General features: G+C 43.2%; 1 protein-coding gene across 2 annotated transcripts in view; it reads left to right on the top strand.

The window, feature by feature from the left end:
• PPP6R2 (protein phosphatase 6 regulatory subunit 2) overlaps positions 1-12476 on the top strand; it is a 156263-nt gene that overhangs the window by 96844 nt on the left and 46943 nt on the right. For both annotated transcript variants that reach the window (XM_084615637.1, XM_084615636.1), the window contains exons 11-16: positions 4594-4797; positions 5514-5578; positions 7893-8008; positions 9399-9484; positions 9878-9958; positions 11674-11771. In XM_084615637.1, the coding sequence (XP_084471763.1) occupies positions 4594-4797; positions 5514-5578; positions 7893-8008; positions 9399-9484; positions 9878-9958; positions 11674-11771 (650 nt within the window). The remainder of the gene's footprint in view (positions 1-4593; positions 4798-5513; positions 5579-7892; positions 8009-9398; positions 9485-9877; positions 9959-11673; positions 11772-12476) is intronic.

Here is a 12476-nt window from a genome sequence, read left to right as displayed (position 1 = left end):
TTATGCTGTTTGTGTGTGTGTGTGTGTGTGTGTGTGTGTATATATATATATATATATAAACACACATACAGAGTCTGGTGAAAAAATTTCCCTGGAACCTAACCTCCTCATTTACATTAAGTCTTATGGGGAAATTGGATTTGCTTAACATCATTTTGCTTAAAGTCGCATTTTTCAGGAACATAACTACAACGTTAAGTGAGGAGTTCCTGTATCTATTCTCAGACTAGTCTTTATAACATAATTATAGTTGGTTAATGTGTTTAAACCGACCTCAAACTTTCAAGATAGGAAGCAAGACTAAAAAGTATGGTAAGAGGGCCACCCTGGCTTAACTAGGAGATTTTCTCTTGTTTCTCGTAAACCAGAGAAATATAGCCTAGACCAGGGGTTCTCAGGACAAATTTTTTGGTGGCCTCAGAGTGCGCCGCTCTCTCACTTTTCCCTAAAATACTTAATTAGCTTTAGGAAAAACAAATAAATATGCATATACATACACGGCCAAATCATTGTAATTTATTTATTGCTAGCTAATAAGTCTGTTGTGAAGAATGACATTAACAAACATACAAGTATCACTTTTCACAGCAGTCTTACTCAGCCCTGCCAAGCCTGGGGACAAATTAAGCCCTGGATGAAGGGTCGGGGAAGCAGCAGGGGCCAGGGACAATGGGGGTTGGAGGGCTAGGGGAGTCAGCGGGGGGCTGGAGCCTGAAACCCCGGAGCCTGGCGCCTGCCGCTGCACAGCCAGACGCCGGAGCTGGAGCCTGAAACCCCTCGGCCAGAACCTGCCACCCGAGAACTGAGGCCCAAAGCCAAATCCCTACCACCCCATGGAAAATGGGGAATTCACCAGCTGTCTGCTCCTCCAGCTTTGTGCCCAGGTTATCTCCAGAGGGGCGCAGAGCCCAACCCTGGCTGGTGGTTCCAACAATCAACACTGAGGCCTTGTCTACACTGCCACTTTACAGCGCTGCAACTTTCTCACTCGGGGTGTGAAAAAACACCCCCCCGAGTGCTGCAAGTTTCAGCTCTGTAAAGTGGCAGCGTAGACAGTGCACCAGCGATGGGAGCCACGCTGCCGGCGCTGGGAGCTACTCCCCTCGTGGAGGTGGGTTTTTTTATAGTGCTGGTAGAACTCTCTCCCAGTGCTGGTGCTGTGACTACACAGCCACATTAAAGCACAGCCTTGTCGCTTTAATGTTGCTAGTGAAGACATAAGCTAAAGCTATGACTGCACTGGCAATTGAATGACAAAACTTTTGTCTTTCAGAGGTATTAATCCTCCCCACCCCTCGAAAGACAAAAGTTTTGCTCCGACAAGTTGCAGTGTGAACAGCGCGTTGTCGGCAGGAGCACTCTCCTGCTGACAACACAAATGCCACTTGTTGGGGGTGGAAGTTTTTTTGTCAGCAGGGGAGCCGACGAACAGCTGCTGCACTGCATGACTTTTAGTGGCAGAGCTGTAGCGACACAGCTGTGTCGTTAAAAGCAGTGTAGTGTAGACATAACCTAAGGTGGTGCATCCAGGAGCAATAGGAAGGTGGAGGGGCCACTCCCCCTCCCCACGCCCACCCACCATCACAGCCACGAAGGCTGTCACCACAAGAAACCCCCTGATGGCCGCATGCAGTCACGGTGGCCGCATTTGAGAAATGCTGGCCTGGACGAATCTACCATAACGTGGGTGCTCAGGTGGCTGGAAAACTGTACTCAGGGAGTACTTATCAGTGGTTCACAATCAAGCCGGAAGGCCATGTAGAATGAGATCCTGCAGGGATCTGTCTTGGGTTCAGTTCTATACAGTATCTTCATAAATGATTTGGATAATGTCATAGAGATTACACTTACAAAGTTTGCAGACGCTACCAAGCTGGGAGGAGTTGCAAGCACTTTGGAGGACAGGATTAAAACTCAAAATGATCTTGACAAGCTGGAGAAATGGTCTGAATTAAATAGGATGAAATTCAATAAGGACAAATGCAAAGTACTAAACTTAGGAAGGAATAGTCAACTGCACAAATACAAAATGGGAAATGACTGCCTAGGAAGGAGTGTTGCAGAAAAGGATCTGGGGTTTTTAGTGCATCACAAACTAAATACAAGCTAGCAATGTAATACTGTCAGAAAAAAAGCAAATATCCTTCTGGGATGTATTAGGAGGAATGTTATGAGCAAGATACGAGAAGTAATTCTTCTACTCTCCTCAGCATTGATAAGGCCTCAACTGGAGTATTGAATCCAGTTCTGAGCACCACACTTAAGGAAAGATGGGGACTAATCGGAGAAAGTCCAGAGGAGAGCCACGAAAACGATGAAAGGTCTAGAAAACATGACCTACAAGGAAAGATTGAAAAAAATTGGGTTTCTTTAGTCTGGAGAAGAGAAGACTGAGGGGGCACATAAGTCTTCAGGTACAGAAAAGGTTGTTACAAGGAGGAGGGTGATAAATTGTTCTCCTTATCCACTGAGGATAGGACAAAACATAATGGGATTAAATTGCAACAAGAGAGATTTTGGTTAGAGGTTAAGAAAAGCTTCCTAGCTGTCAGGGTAGTTAAACACTGGCACAGATTGCCTAGGGAGGTGGTGGAATCTCCATCACTGGAGTTGTTGGATAACAGATTGGACAAACATCTATTGGGGATGGTCTAGATAATCGTGGGCACTGGACTAGGTGACCTATCAGTGTCGCTATGATTCTTCAACATTAACTGTTAAAGTAACTTAGCAGAATGTCTGTAAAATAGCCTAGTTACATATTGTGAAGTCTCAGATGTTTAATGGGACGGACTCCAGATCTCCAAGAAGAGATTTTTTACCCTCTGCTCAGCCTTACCCTGGGGTATAAACCAAATAAATTCCACAATAACTAAGAAAATGGCTTAGGAAAAATTGTTTCTGATATTTTCTGAGTGGTACAGTTAAGTTATTGTCAGTGATTATTTTTCATCATAGCCAACCAAGTCATAGGATAGAGAATATATCTTAATTTAGTTGTGCTGTGAGTCAGAGTTCTGTTTGTGTATGATTTAGAGGAAGTAGAGTGCATTATGTTTGGTTATAACTTATGTGTTGGAAGAGTTTTTTGTGGAGGTGAGATATCTGTGAGTGCGTTTTAGTGTAATGCTGTTTAGATGTTATGCTCCTGGGGGAATTGTGCGCCAAAGAATTAAAATTATGTGCACAATGCTTTAAAATTCTGCAAAATTATTCATATTTTGTCAAAATAACACAATATAATCACACCAGTTATAATTATTTTGGTAATTTATTTCAAAATACTTGTCAGCAAGTATGTCTGTAACAATAAAGACCAAAAAAAAGATTCAGGAATTTTTTTTTTTGACAAATGAACTTGTTACTAGGCATATTAATACAGAACTTTGAGTAATTCATTTACGCTACAATACAGAATCGCATTTCCCACACCCTGCAGAAGCACTGTAAAGGCTTGGGGGAGTCGGAAGTAACGGAGGAGTTGAGAGAGAGGGAAGGAGCCTGGGAGTGAACCTGGAGGGTTGTTGGGTGTAGGTGGGAGAAGTATGGAACAGTTTCTTTTGGGGGAGAGGGGGAGGGATTGCTAGGGAGTTGGGGAGCCTCCCCCATGCAGACCTTGGCTGACCCTGAGCCTCACCCATTCAGTCAGGCACATCTGCCCTTATTCCCGCACTCCCCATCCCCATGTGGTCCTGCACCCCCCTACTCCCTGTCCCCATATGGCCCTGGAGCCCCATCCCATTCAGCCCCTGGTTCAGTGCTAGCTCCTGAGCCCACGCCCCAGTCTGTTGCCCCCCCACTAGCCCTTCTGAAACCCAGTCTGTGACTCCACCAAGCAGCCCTGTGTGCCCCACTCTGCCTCCTAACCTGGCTCCACAGGCTGGCTGCTGTGATGAACGCAGATTGCTGGTAGCTGTTACTGCTGGTCAGCCGGCTGTTCTGGCACCACGTCTTGGGCTGAATGTATTTTCTGCAGGGGAAAACAATTTTTTGCGCCAGACATGAATTCTGCTCGTGTATAGTGGCACAGAATTCCCCGAGGAGTAATGATGTTAAGGCATATGAATGAAGATTGCCTTAACTGTTGTTTTCCTTGATTTTTAGTGATTATCTTGGTGGAGTTAGTACTTGAGCTTTGTTTGGGCAAATTAGATAACACTTTTTTAGTCTCAGGGGACCTCAGTTTTTGGAGTGAAGCCTGCATAGAAACCAAGCTGCACCATTATATGCATCCGATGAAGTGAGCTGTAGCTCATGAAAGCTTATGCTCAAATAAATTGGTTAGTCTCTAAGGTGCCACAAGTCCTCCTTTTCTTTTTGCGAATACAGACTAACACGGCTGCTACTCTGAAACCTGTCATTATAACACTGACTATCTTATGTTGAGTGTAGTACCTTACTCCACAAGTGATTCCACTGATCGAAGTTTCACTGACTTGCTCTCAGGAAACATGCTCTGTAAATTGGGCTGACTGACTGTGTGTTTCCACTTTGTCCCTCTTGTTGTTACAAAGTAAGTTTGTGTGTGTGTATAAAGGTCTGATCAGACATGTGTCCTAAGTGGATTTTTTTCTATCCTTTATTTTGTTCCAGGACTTATTTTTTAAATACACATGGAATAACTTTTTGCACTTCCAAGTGGAACTGTGCATAGCAGCTATTCTCTCGCACTCTGTGCATGAAGGGAAATCAGCAACAAATGACCTGGATAATAAAGAGGAGGTGCTGAATGGGAATGTGACCACAGAGAACTTGAAGACTTCAGACCACAGTCCAGAGAATATTATGGTGACACATGTAAGTCTAGTCATGTCACTTGAGAGCTTTAGGTGGATGGATTCGGCACGGGTCTTGGTTAACAAGAGAGTAGCCTGACAAAGTGCTTAAGAAGAGAGGGTAATGCTTATCAAGATGTCTAGACAGTGTTTTGGTCTTCCAGTTCTGGATGGAAATGTACTTGCCTTTGTACAGATGATTTATTCTTTCAACTATAGAGGAAAAATATCATCCCTCTTAATGAGTTTAGAGATCACTTTTCCTTTTAGTAAAGATGCACTGACACTTCGGACCAAAAAACCGCAAAACCAATTGTCATGATTACAGATTCCTGACTCTTTCTGTGCATGTGCTTCTAATGCTGAGACTATTCTGTGCTGTTGTCTTAAAACCATGATAGCTCTCTTCATTATGATTATGATGAACCCTTTAAGGGTAAAGTGAAGTATCTTACAGGAAACACCGTCTCTCCCCTCCTCTAAGAGAAGGGAAATTCTGTGACATAGAGGAAGATTGAACCACTTAAGGAAAACTTGAGAGGATTGCTGGACCTTTTCAGAGTTCTTGTCCAGTTTGTTCCATCCAGATGAATCCATTTAAAATTTGTCTTAAAGTAATTTTAAGTGGTAGAAGGTGTAAAGAGATTAATGAAAGTGATCCCTGATCTGATATAGGCTACTTGGGCCACTGGATTTCCGTTAGCCTCTGAAACGTTCTCACTGTCTCTCGTTCTCTAGCTGTTCCAGAGGTGCTGCCTGTTGCAGAGGATATTGGATGCCTGGGAAGTCAATGACAAAATACAGTAAGGGTGTTTTTGGTTGTATGGAGGGCCCAATTTGAGAGCTGGAAATTTTGGCTAGTGTGTTGAATATTCTTTCAATTATTTGGATAATAGAGAAGTTTGCTAATGTGCTAGAAAATCAGAATGCAGATTGTTCAGATGTTAAAAATCAAATACATACCAGGTAAACACATACTTAGACCCCTATGGACAGGAAGGGGCCTATCAGTGCTCCAGTCGGCATGCAAAGCACACTTCATTCTTGCTTTCCCAAAGAACACCACATAGCACATTAGCTTGCTTTTTTTAAAAAATAACCTACGTACTGTTCCCCCCACTTTTGGGAGAAGAATGTCTGGGAAACCCTATTTGAGATTAGATTCCTCGTGTAATTTTCTAACTCTGGAAGCCATTCAGGTAATGTGGTGATTGGTATGAAATACGACTCTAAAAATAAAGAAAATAGATTGATGTGAAAGAAAATGATCTGTGCTTCCGTTTCCTTGCTTACCTAAACATTTTGCTGCTATTTATAGCACTTTACAGCTTCAATGTGCTGTAGAGGCAATTTGCTAATTTCTCTTGACAGTCCCCCTGCATGGTAGATAATGCACTGACAACCATAATTGCGTCTGTCGATATTACTTGAATTTTGTTTTATAGATTTAAATGATTGGGGGTGATGAAACTTACTCAGAGTGTCACAGCTAAACACAAGGTAGAACAGATTGTTTAGCCTAAGTAGTTAACACATATTTCAAGGTGAAGTGGCCCATTAACACCTCTTCCTTTCCTCCTTGTGACTTGTCTCTCTCACCAACATAAGCTTGTCCAATAAAAGATATTACCTCACCCACCTTGCCTCTCTGTCATCTCTGTTTGGGCTTTGACTTCTGTCACTCATTGAGATTCAGGAGACACTTGTGGAGCTCTTGATTTAGCTCATAGTTAATGCTCAAATTTTTTAGGCACAACTTCATGTTGTTAAAAGGAACATCCTGATTAGGGGGTTTGTATAAAGCCTGTCACCTTATTATCTAATACTGAATTTTATAGTAACGTCATGAGCAAAACAGGGAAGTTCTGTGGCTGGTGTTATTTATGCAGGTCAATCTGGACGATCAAAGTGGTCCCTTCTGGCTCTAAAATCAATCAGTCTATGAAAACTCCAAAGTATTTATGGGGAATTGACATTAGAACAGCAAACCATCACAAAATTAACTTTTGATATAGTCCAGTTACTCCAAAATATAAAATGAAAAGTTTTACGTGTCACTAAAGTAATGTATGCTTTTATCATCAACATCTCCTCCAGGAGCTCAAATAAAAGAGGTGGTTTTCTTTTTACAGTATTTTGTCTAGGGTTCAGAAGTGGGTGGCATGGAGACTTCTTTTACATTGTGTTTCTATGGTGTTTTTAATGTGCTTTGATTTGAACCAGCCTCCACAATATTCAGCAGGGCTGCCTGTGTCAACCTTGCGCACAGTTAGTGCTGCGCAAATAATATTTGCCTCAAACCTGAATATTTGATGAGATACTCTGTAATGTGAATGAAGTGTTGAAATGAATAATTAGGTTACTTGTGTGAGTTCTGTCCATTCTTTTGATTGTCAGCACCTGCCAGTTTGAGAGCAGATCTGCTATATTCGATGAGTCGCTCTGGTCTGAGCTGTGTAAGTGTCACCTGCTGACCTGCCATCAAAGCGAATATATTTTGATTCCTGAGTCACTTCAGTCCTTTTCTGAATAGTGTGGGTAGGAAGATTGTCTCAGCCATTTCACTCACTGATTGATTTTGAGATTGACATTTTCCTTGGATAGCATCAGAACAACGAAAATACAGGGGCAATGTGACTTTGTTATTATTTAATTTAATTTTGATTATTTTTCAGAAATTCTCTTTGAGGGAAATATGTCATTATAGTTAGAATCTCTTTTGTTCTCTCTTACCTTCAACTACAATTCCAGTGCTTTTTCAATACAGCCATGATTCGAATATTTCTCTGTTGCTGTGTCTTTGTTTCAGGGAAGTTATGATTAAAAAATTATCTACTTCTGTGCTAGTATCTCATAGCTGCTTTTATAGATGTCTGGTATACCCAGTGCAATAGGAGTTCTCTCTTCCCTATCTGCCTGAGACAATGTGATCTGGCTCCTCTGTTGTGAGACAGTTCATCCCCTTCAGCCTATTCTGTGTTGATGTAGCATCTTTACATCTGCCACACTGGTAGTAATTACTGTTTACACATGTTAAATTGTGGCAGCAGCCCGTGACTCTTAAGAATTTGCTGGTGAGTGTTTTGTTGAACTGGTACTGACTGTTGCTGTTTTCAGGGCAGAAGGTGGAATGAGGCGAGGGAATATGGGCCACCTTACCCGAATAGCCAATGCTGTGGTACAGAATATGGAGAAGGGCCCCATGCAGACCCAGACCAGTGAATTCATTAAAGGTACATGGTCTAGTCCCTGTTCCATCATGTGTTTTTCTGATTGAATAGCTCTTTCTGAAACACTCTGTTTTGCCTTGTTTTACATGCTGGTAAGATCCCATTTTACAGTTTTAAAAAAAAAGATTTCTGGCTGAATGTTTATATTTGATTCTTATGGAAGCTTTTGGCCACATTCTGCTCTCTCTTACATGCACACTGCCATGTCGAAGTCTGTGGGATTGTGTCTGCATAACTATGTGCAGAGTTTGACTCATTTTGTCCTACAGGGTGCCTTGCTCAACAGGAGATTATACGTTTTTTGCAGTACCTTAGATTTACAGGGGAGAACGGGGCCCTGTCCCAGGAAGCTGACACTCTAGTTTAGACATAACATATCAAGAAATGACAATAAATAAAGTGTGGGTGTTGGGGCTTGGAAGGTGTTATGGGGAGAATGTGGTTTCTTTTAGTAAATTATCACTAACACTTGAGTCTCTATTTGAGAGAGATACAGGGGCAGATGATGTTCTTCTGACCCCACTTGACTTTGGCCTACAGTTTGAAAACCACTGCGTAGCCCACTTAACCCTTTGTTTGTCTAGGAGGAGATAAGGATACCCAGTTAAGTATATTAATGGAAAACACATTGGTGCAGATGGGAGGAATCGTTCACCTTTCTTGGCTTCTTACATGCTTATCAAACACTAATGTTAGCAACTTAAGAGGTTGCATTGTGCAAGAATTTCTAAGTGTTGTCTTGTAGTTCCCTTGGCCATTTAGGGGCTACACTGACTGAAGAATTTGCCTTATTGCTATTCTCTTTAGCTCTCTAACTCGGCTCATTGCATGGGAGAATAGCATGTTAAACACTGAGCGAGGCCCAGAACTGAAGTGGTACATTATAATGCGTGGGCAGAACTAGTAGTTACAGTACATAGTATCCAAGGAATATGAAATGGCATGGGTTAACTTTGCTTTGGAGGTCCTTAGGGCTGGAATTTCTCCATGCTCTGATATCCATCTCAGCCAATGCCCTCTCCGCTCTTTGCACCTCAAATATACCTCTCTTCCTCAGGTGTATACTTCCAGTCTTGGCCCCATATTTTTGTTTTGTCTTCTGTTTGCTTTGTTGGATTCTTTCAGTGCTTTGGGTCATAGGAGTGTTTTTAATCTTTTTAAATATCACCATGTGTTTGTTGAACAAGTGCTGAGGGATTAAAAACATGTTATATAAACTATTGCCTCAGGGATTGAGATGCATGTACCCCAGAACACTGTTCCTTACTTGTCTGGGGATCTGAACATTGCCCAGTATATGGGAGAGAGTGGGATTGATACGTTCCATTGACTGGCACTGGTCCTTTGTTCCTTGAGCTATGAGGTAACTATGGTGGTGATCCATTTGTTACAGAGCTACCTGAGGATTGCAGAGGGAGGTGGGAGAGCTTTGTAGAAGAGACGCTGAGAGAGACCAACCGGAAGAATACAGTGGATTTGGTAAGGACAGTGCTAAACCCTTCTGCATATTTCAGATGGGCCTGGTGCTTTCTGGCACCTGTTTTATTTGAAAATTGTTGGTTTTATACAGCCTTTTCTGTGATATTTTCCTTGATCCTACACAGCGGGTATACAGGGGCCGGCGTGGGGAGTTATAGTTAACCTCTTCTCTATAGTGCTGAGTGTGAGGGATTTCTCTCTGACCTAGCTGCAGTACTGCTGTAGCTTGGCAACCTCTCTGATGTGTATTGTGTCTCATGATGTTGCCCTCTGAAGGAAAATAATTCCTACTAGACCGCTTTGGTCTCTGGCTGTGATAGATTCTTAATAGGGCAAGATTATACTGTGACCTCTCTTGGCTTTCCCTAGCATTCATTGTGATCTTTGTTTCAGGTGAGCACCCACCATCTGCATTCTTCCAGTGAGGACGAGGACATCGAGAGCGCCTTCCCCAATGAACTCTCCCTCCAACAGGTGACAGACTCTGTGCTTCGTACTGTTGCCGAGAAGCACACTACATCTGGCTTCATCTTTAATCCTTCTCACTATGGTGCAGCTTCCTAACTTCTTACCAGGGTCTAAAGCTGCTTGTGTGTCTGTCTAATCTGTTAACGGTAGAGATGTTTTTACAAGAAGAGAAGGACAATTTGGCCAGTATTTGAACCTTCTCACCCTAAAGTTTTTGTGCCATGTGGAAAATGTCACTCGCTCACTGCAGCAGAGGGTAGAGCTGACCATTGGTGAAGACCGCTCTCCTGCTGAGGTGCCCATGGGGAAGACATTTTGTTAGAGGCAGTGTGACCCATTAGATTGAGTGCTCAGTTGGGAGACCTGGATTCTGTTCCCAGCTCTCCCACAGCTCTGTGGTATGATCTCTCTGTGCCTTAGTTTCCACTGCTCTAAAATGGGGATATAGTGATATTTACCTCTTTTATAAAGCTCATTGAGATCTATGGGTTAAAATGGTATTATTTATAAAGGAAAGGGAAGGCAATTGAATAGGTATTCTCTTATAAAACGAGAGAGCCAAGTGAAGGGGGTGAATTTTGCTTTCTTGTGTTTGAAGGCAAATATTTGAAATCTCCTAATGGTTACTGGTAGAGCCAGGTTGGACATCAGCAGGGCTGGATTTAACCCATCATTGGGCCCCAGGCAGGTATACACTATGGGCCCCTACCTACGCTGATGGAGTGTGGCCGGGCCTAATTTGAATGAGCAGTCTTGTGACCTGGTGCATGGGGTCACAGCACCACTCAGGTTTGGCCTGCCTGCACTTCCATAAGTGAGCAGGGCCCTGAGTAGTGGCAGGATGAGCAGCTGGTCCTGGTGGATCTGTAGTATGGCAACCCTGACCACAGTGCTTGTACTGCATGGTGGGCCCTGGACTCCCCCTCCAATGAATTTTGGCCCGAGGTGCCTAGTTTTCCTGTGTAAGCACTCTCTGAGGGCTGCTGAAGGATGTATTTGCATAGTGATTGTTAGGTGAGAGTAGAATGGAAGAAGTGTCTCCATGACTCATGGAGACAGTAGAGGTGCAGTTTAGGAAAGGGCAGGGCAGATTAGATCCAGCAAAGACATTTTAGGTAGTTCAGATTTAGCTAGCCATATAAAACCAGATGCGGGAATCCAAGGGACACCCTTAACCTGAAATCTAGTGAGGTTAAAAAAATGAGTATCAGATTACTTACCCCTTCACCTGAGTCCCCCAGCTAACTTCTGTGGTTTTGCAGATACACCTCCCGACCTCCAAATGTGTTTGTTTCCCTAGTCGCTATGTTAAAACCCCCCATAAAAACAAGGGAAATTAACTGACTTCTCTCTACAAGGGAAATTGGAATTTCCCCCTTGCACTGGCGGGATGGGAGTTTCAACAGCAGTGCTAACAGGAGGACTTCAGTATATTGACCGTCAGAAAACAGGTGTTTGCTGGCTACTGCAGCAAAGTCCTAACAAACAATAGTGGTGGAAATACCTAGTTTGGAAAATTGAACTACTACTATTATATAGTTCAGTTTATTATAGTAGTGGCTAAGGGCCAACCAAGAATGGGGCCCCATTGTGCTAGGCGCTATACAAACTCAGAGGAGTAGACTGTAGGTGGGATGGGCTTGATTAGCAGCATCTTCTTATAATGTTTATTTTAAACTCTTTGAATTGCCTTATAACCGGTCTCTGGTTGCATCCCTCAGGCATTCTCAGAGTACCAAATCCAACAGATGACAGCCAACTTTGTGGATCAGTTTGGCTTCAATGACGAAGAGTTTGCAGACCAGGATGACAATATCAAGTGAGTTCATTTTTCCAGTTTTGTCATGTCTACAGTTGAAGATTGGCAGTCAGATGAAGTCCCCGAGGAAATCTTCATCTTCCTCACTTACAAGGAAGCATGCAAGTGTTAAGGCAATTCCAAAAACCATTAAGAAGGGAGAGGTGGATGGATTTCATGTTACAGAATCTTAGGGTACGTCTACACTGCAAAAAACAAAACAAAACAAAACAAAAAAATCCAACCCTTGGTGGTGAATCTCAGAACCCGGGCTTGTGCTTGCAGCCTCAATCTACAAGGCTAAAAGTAGTGGCATAGATGTTCCCGCTTGGGCTCCAAGTGGCTGGGGTCTCAGAGCCCAAGCCTGAATGTCGACATGGCAATTTTATAGCCCTGCAAGGCCAAGTCTGCTGACACAGCCGCAGGTGTTTTATTGCAGTGTAAACAAACCCCCACAGCATGAGTCCACTGCAAATCAATAGAGCTTGAATGCTGGGTCCTGACTTAAGTCAGGCTTGGCTCCTCCACCCTGTGGGGTCCTGCGACCCTGGGTCTGAGCCCTCGGTTAGTATGAGTTGTTTGTAGCTAGAAGGGGGAGGAGGATAGGCTCTCACAGAATATATCAGGGTTGGAAGGGACCTCAGGAGGTCATCTAGACCAACCACTTGCTCAAAGCAGGACCAATCCCCAACTAAATCATCCCAACCAGGGCTTTGTTAAGCCTGA

Source organism: Lepidochelys olivacea, assembly GCF_965140295.1.
Source record: "Lepidochelys olivacea isolate rLepOli2 genome assembly, chromosome: 1".
NCBI classification, from domain to species: Eukaryota; Metazoa; Chordata; order Testudines; family Cheloniidae; genus Lepidochelys; species Lepidochelys olivacea.
Note: the sequence above shows the minus strand (reverse complement) of the source record. Positions and strands in the feature narration are given on the sequence as shown.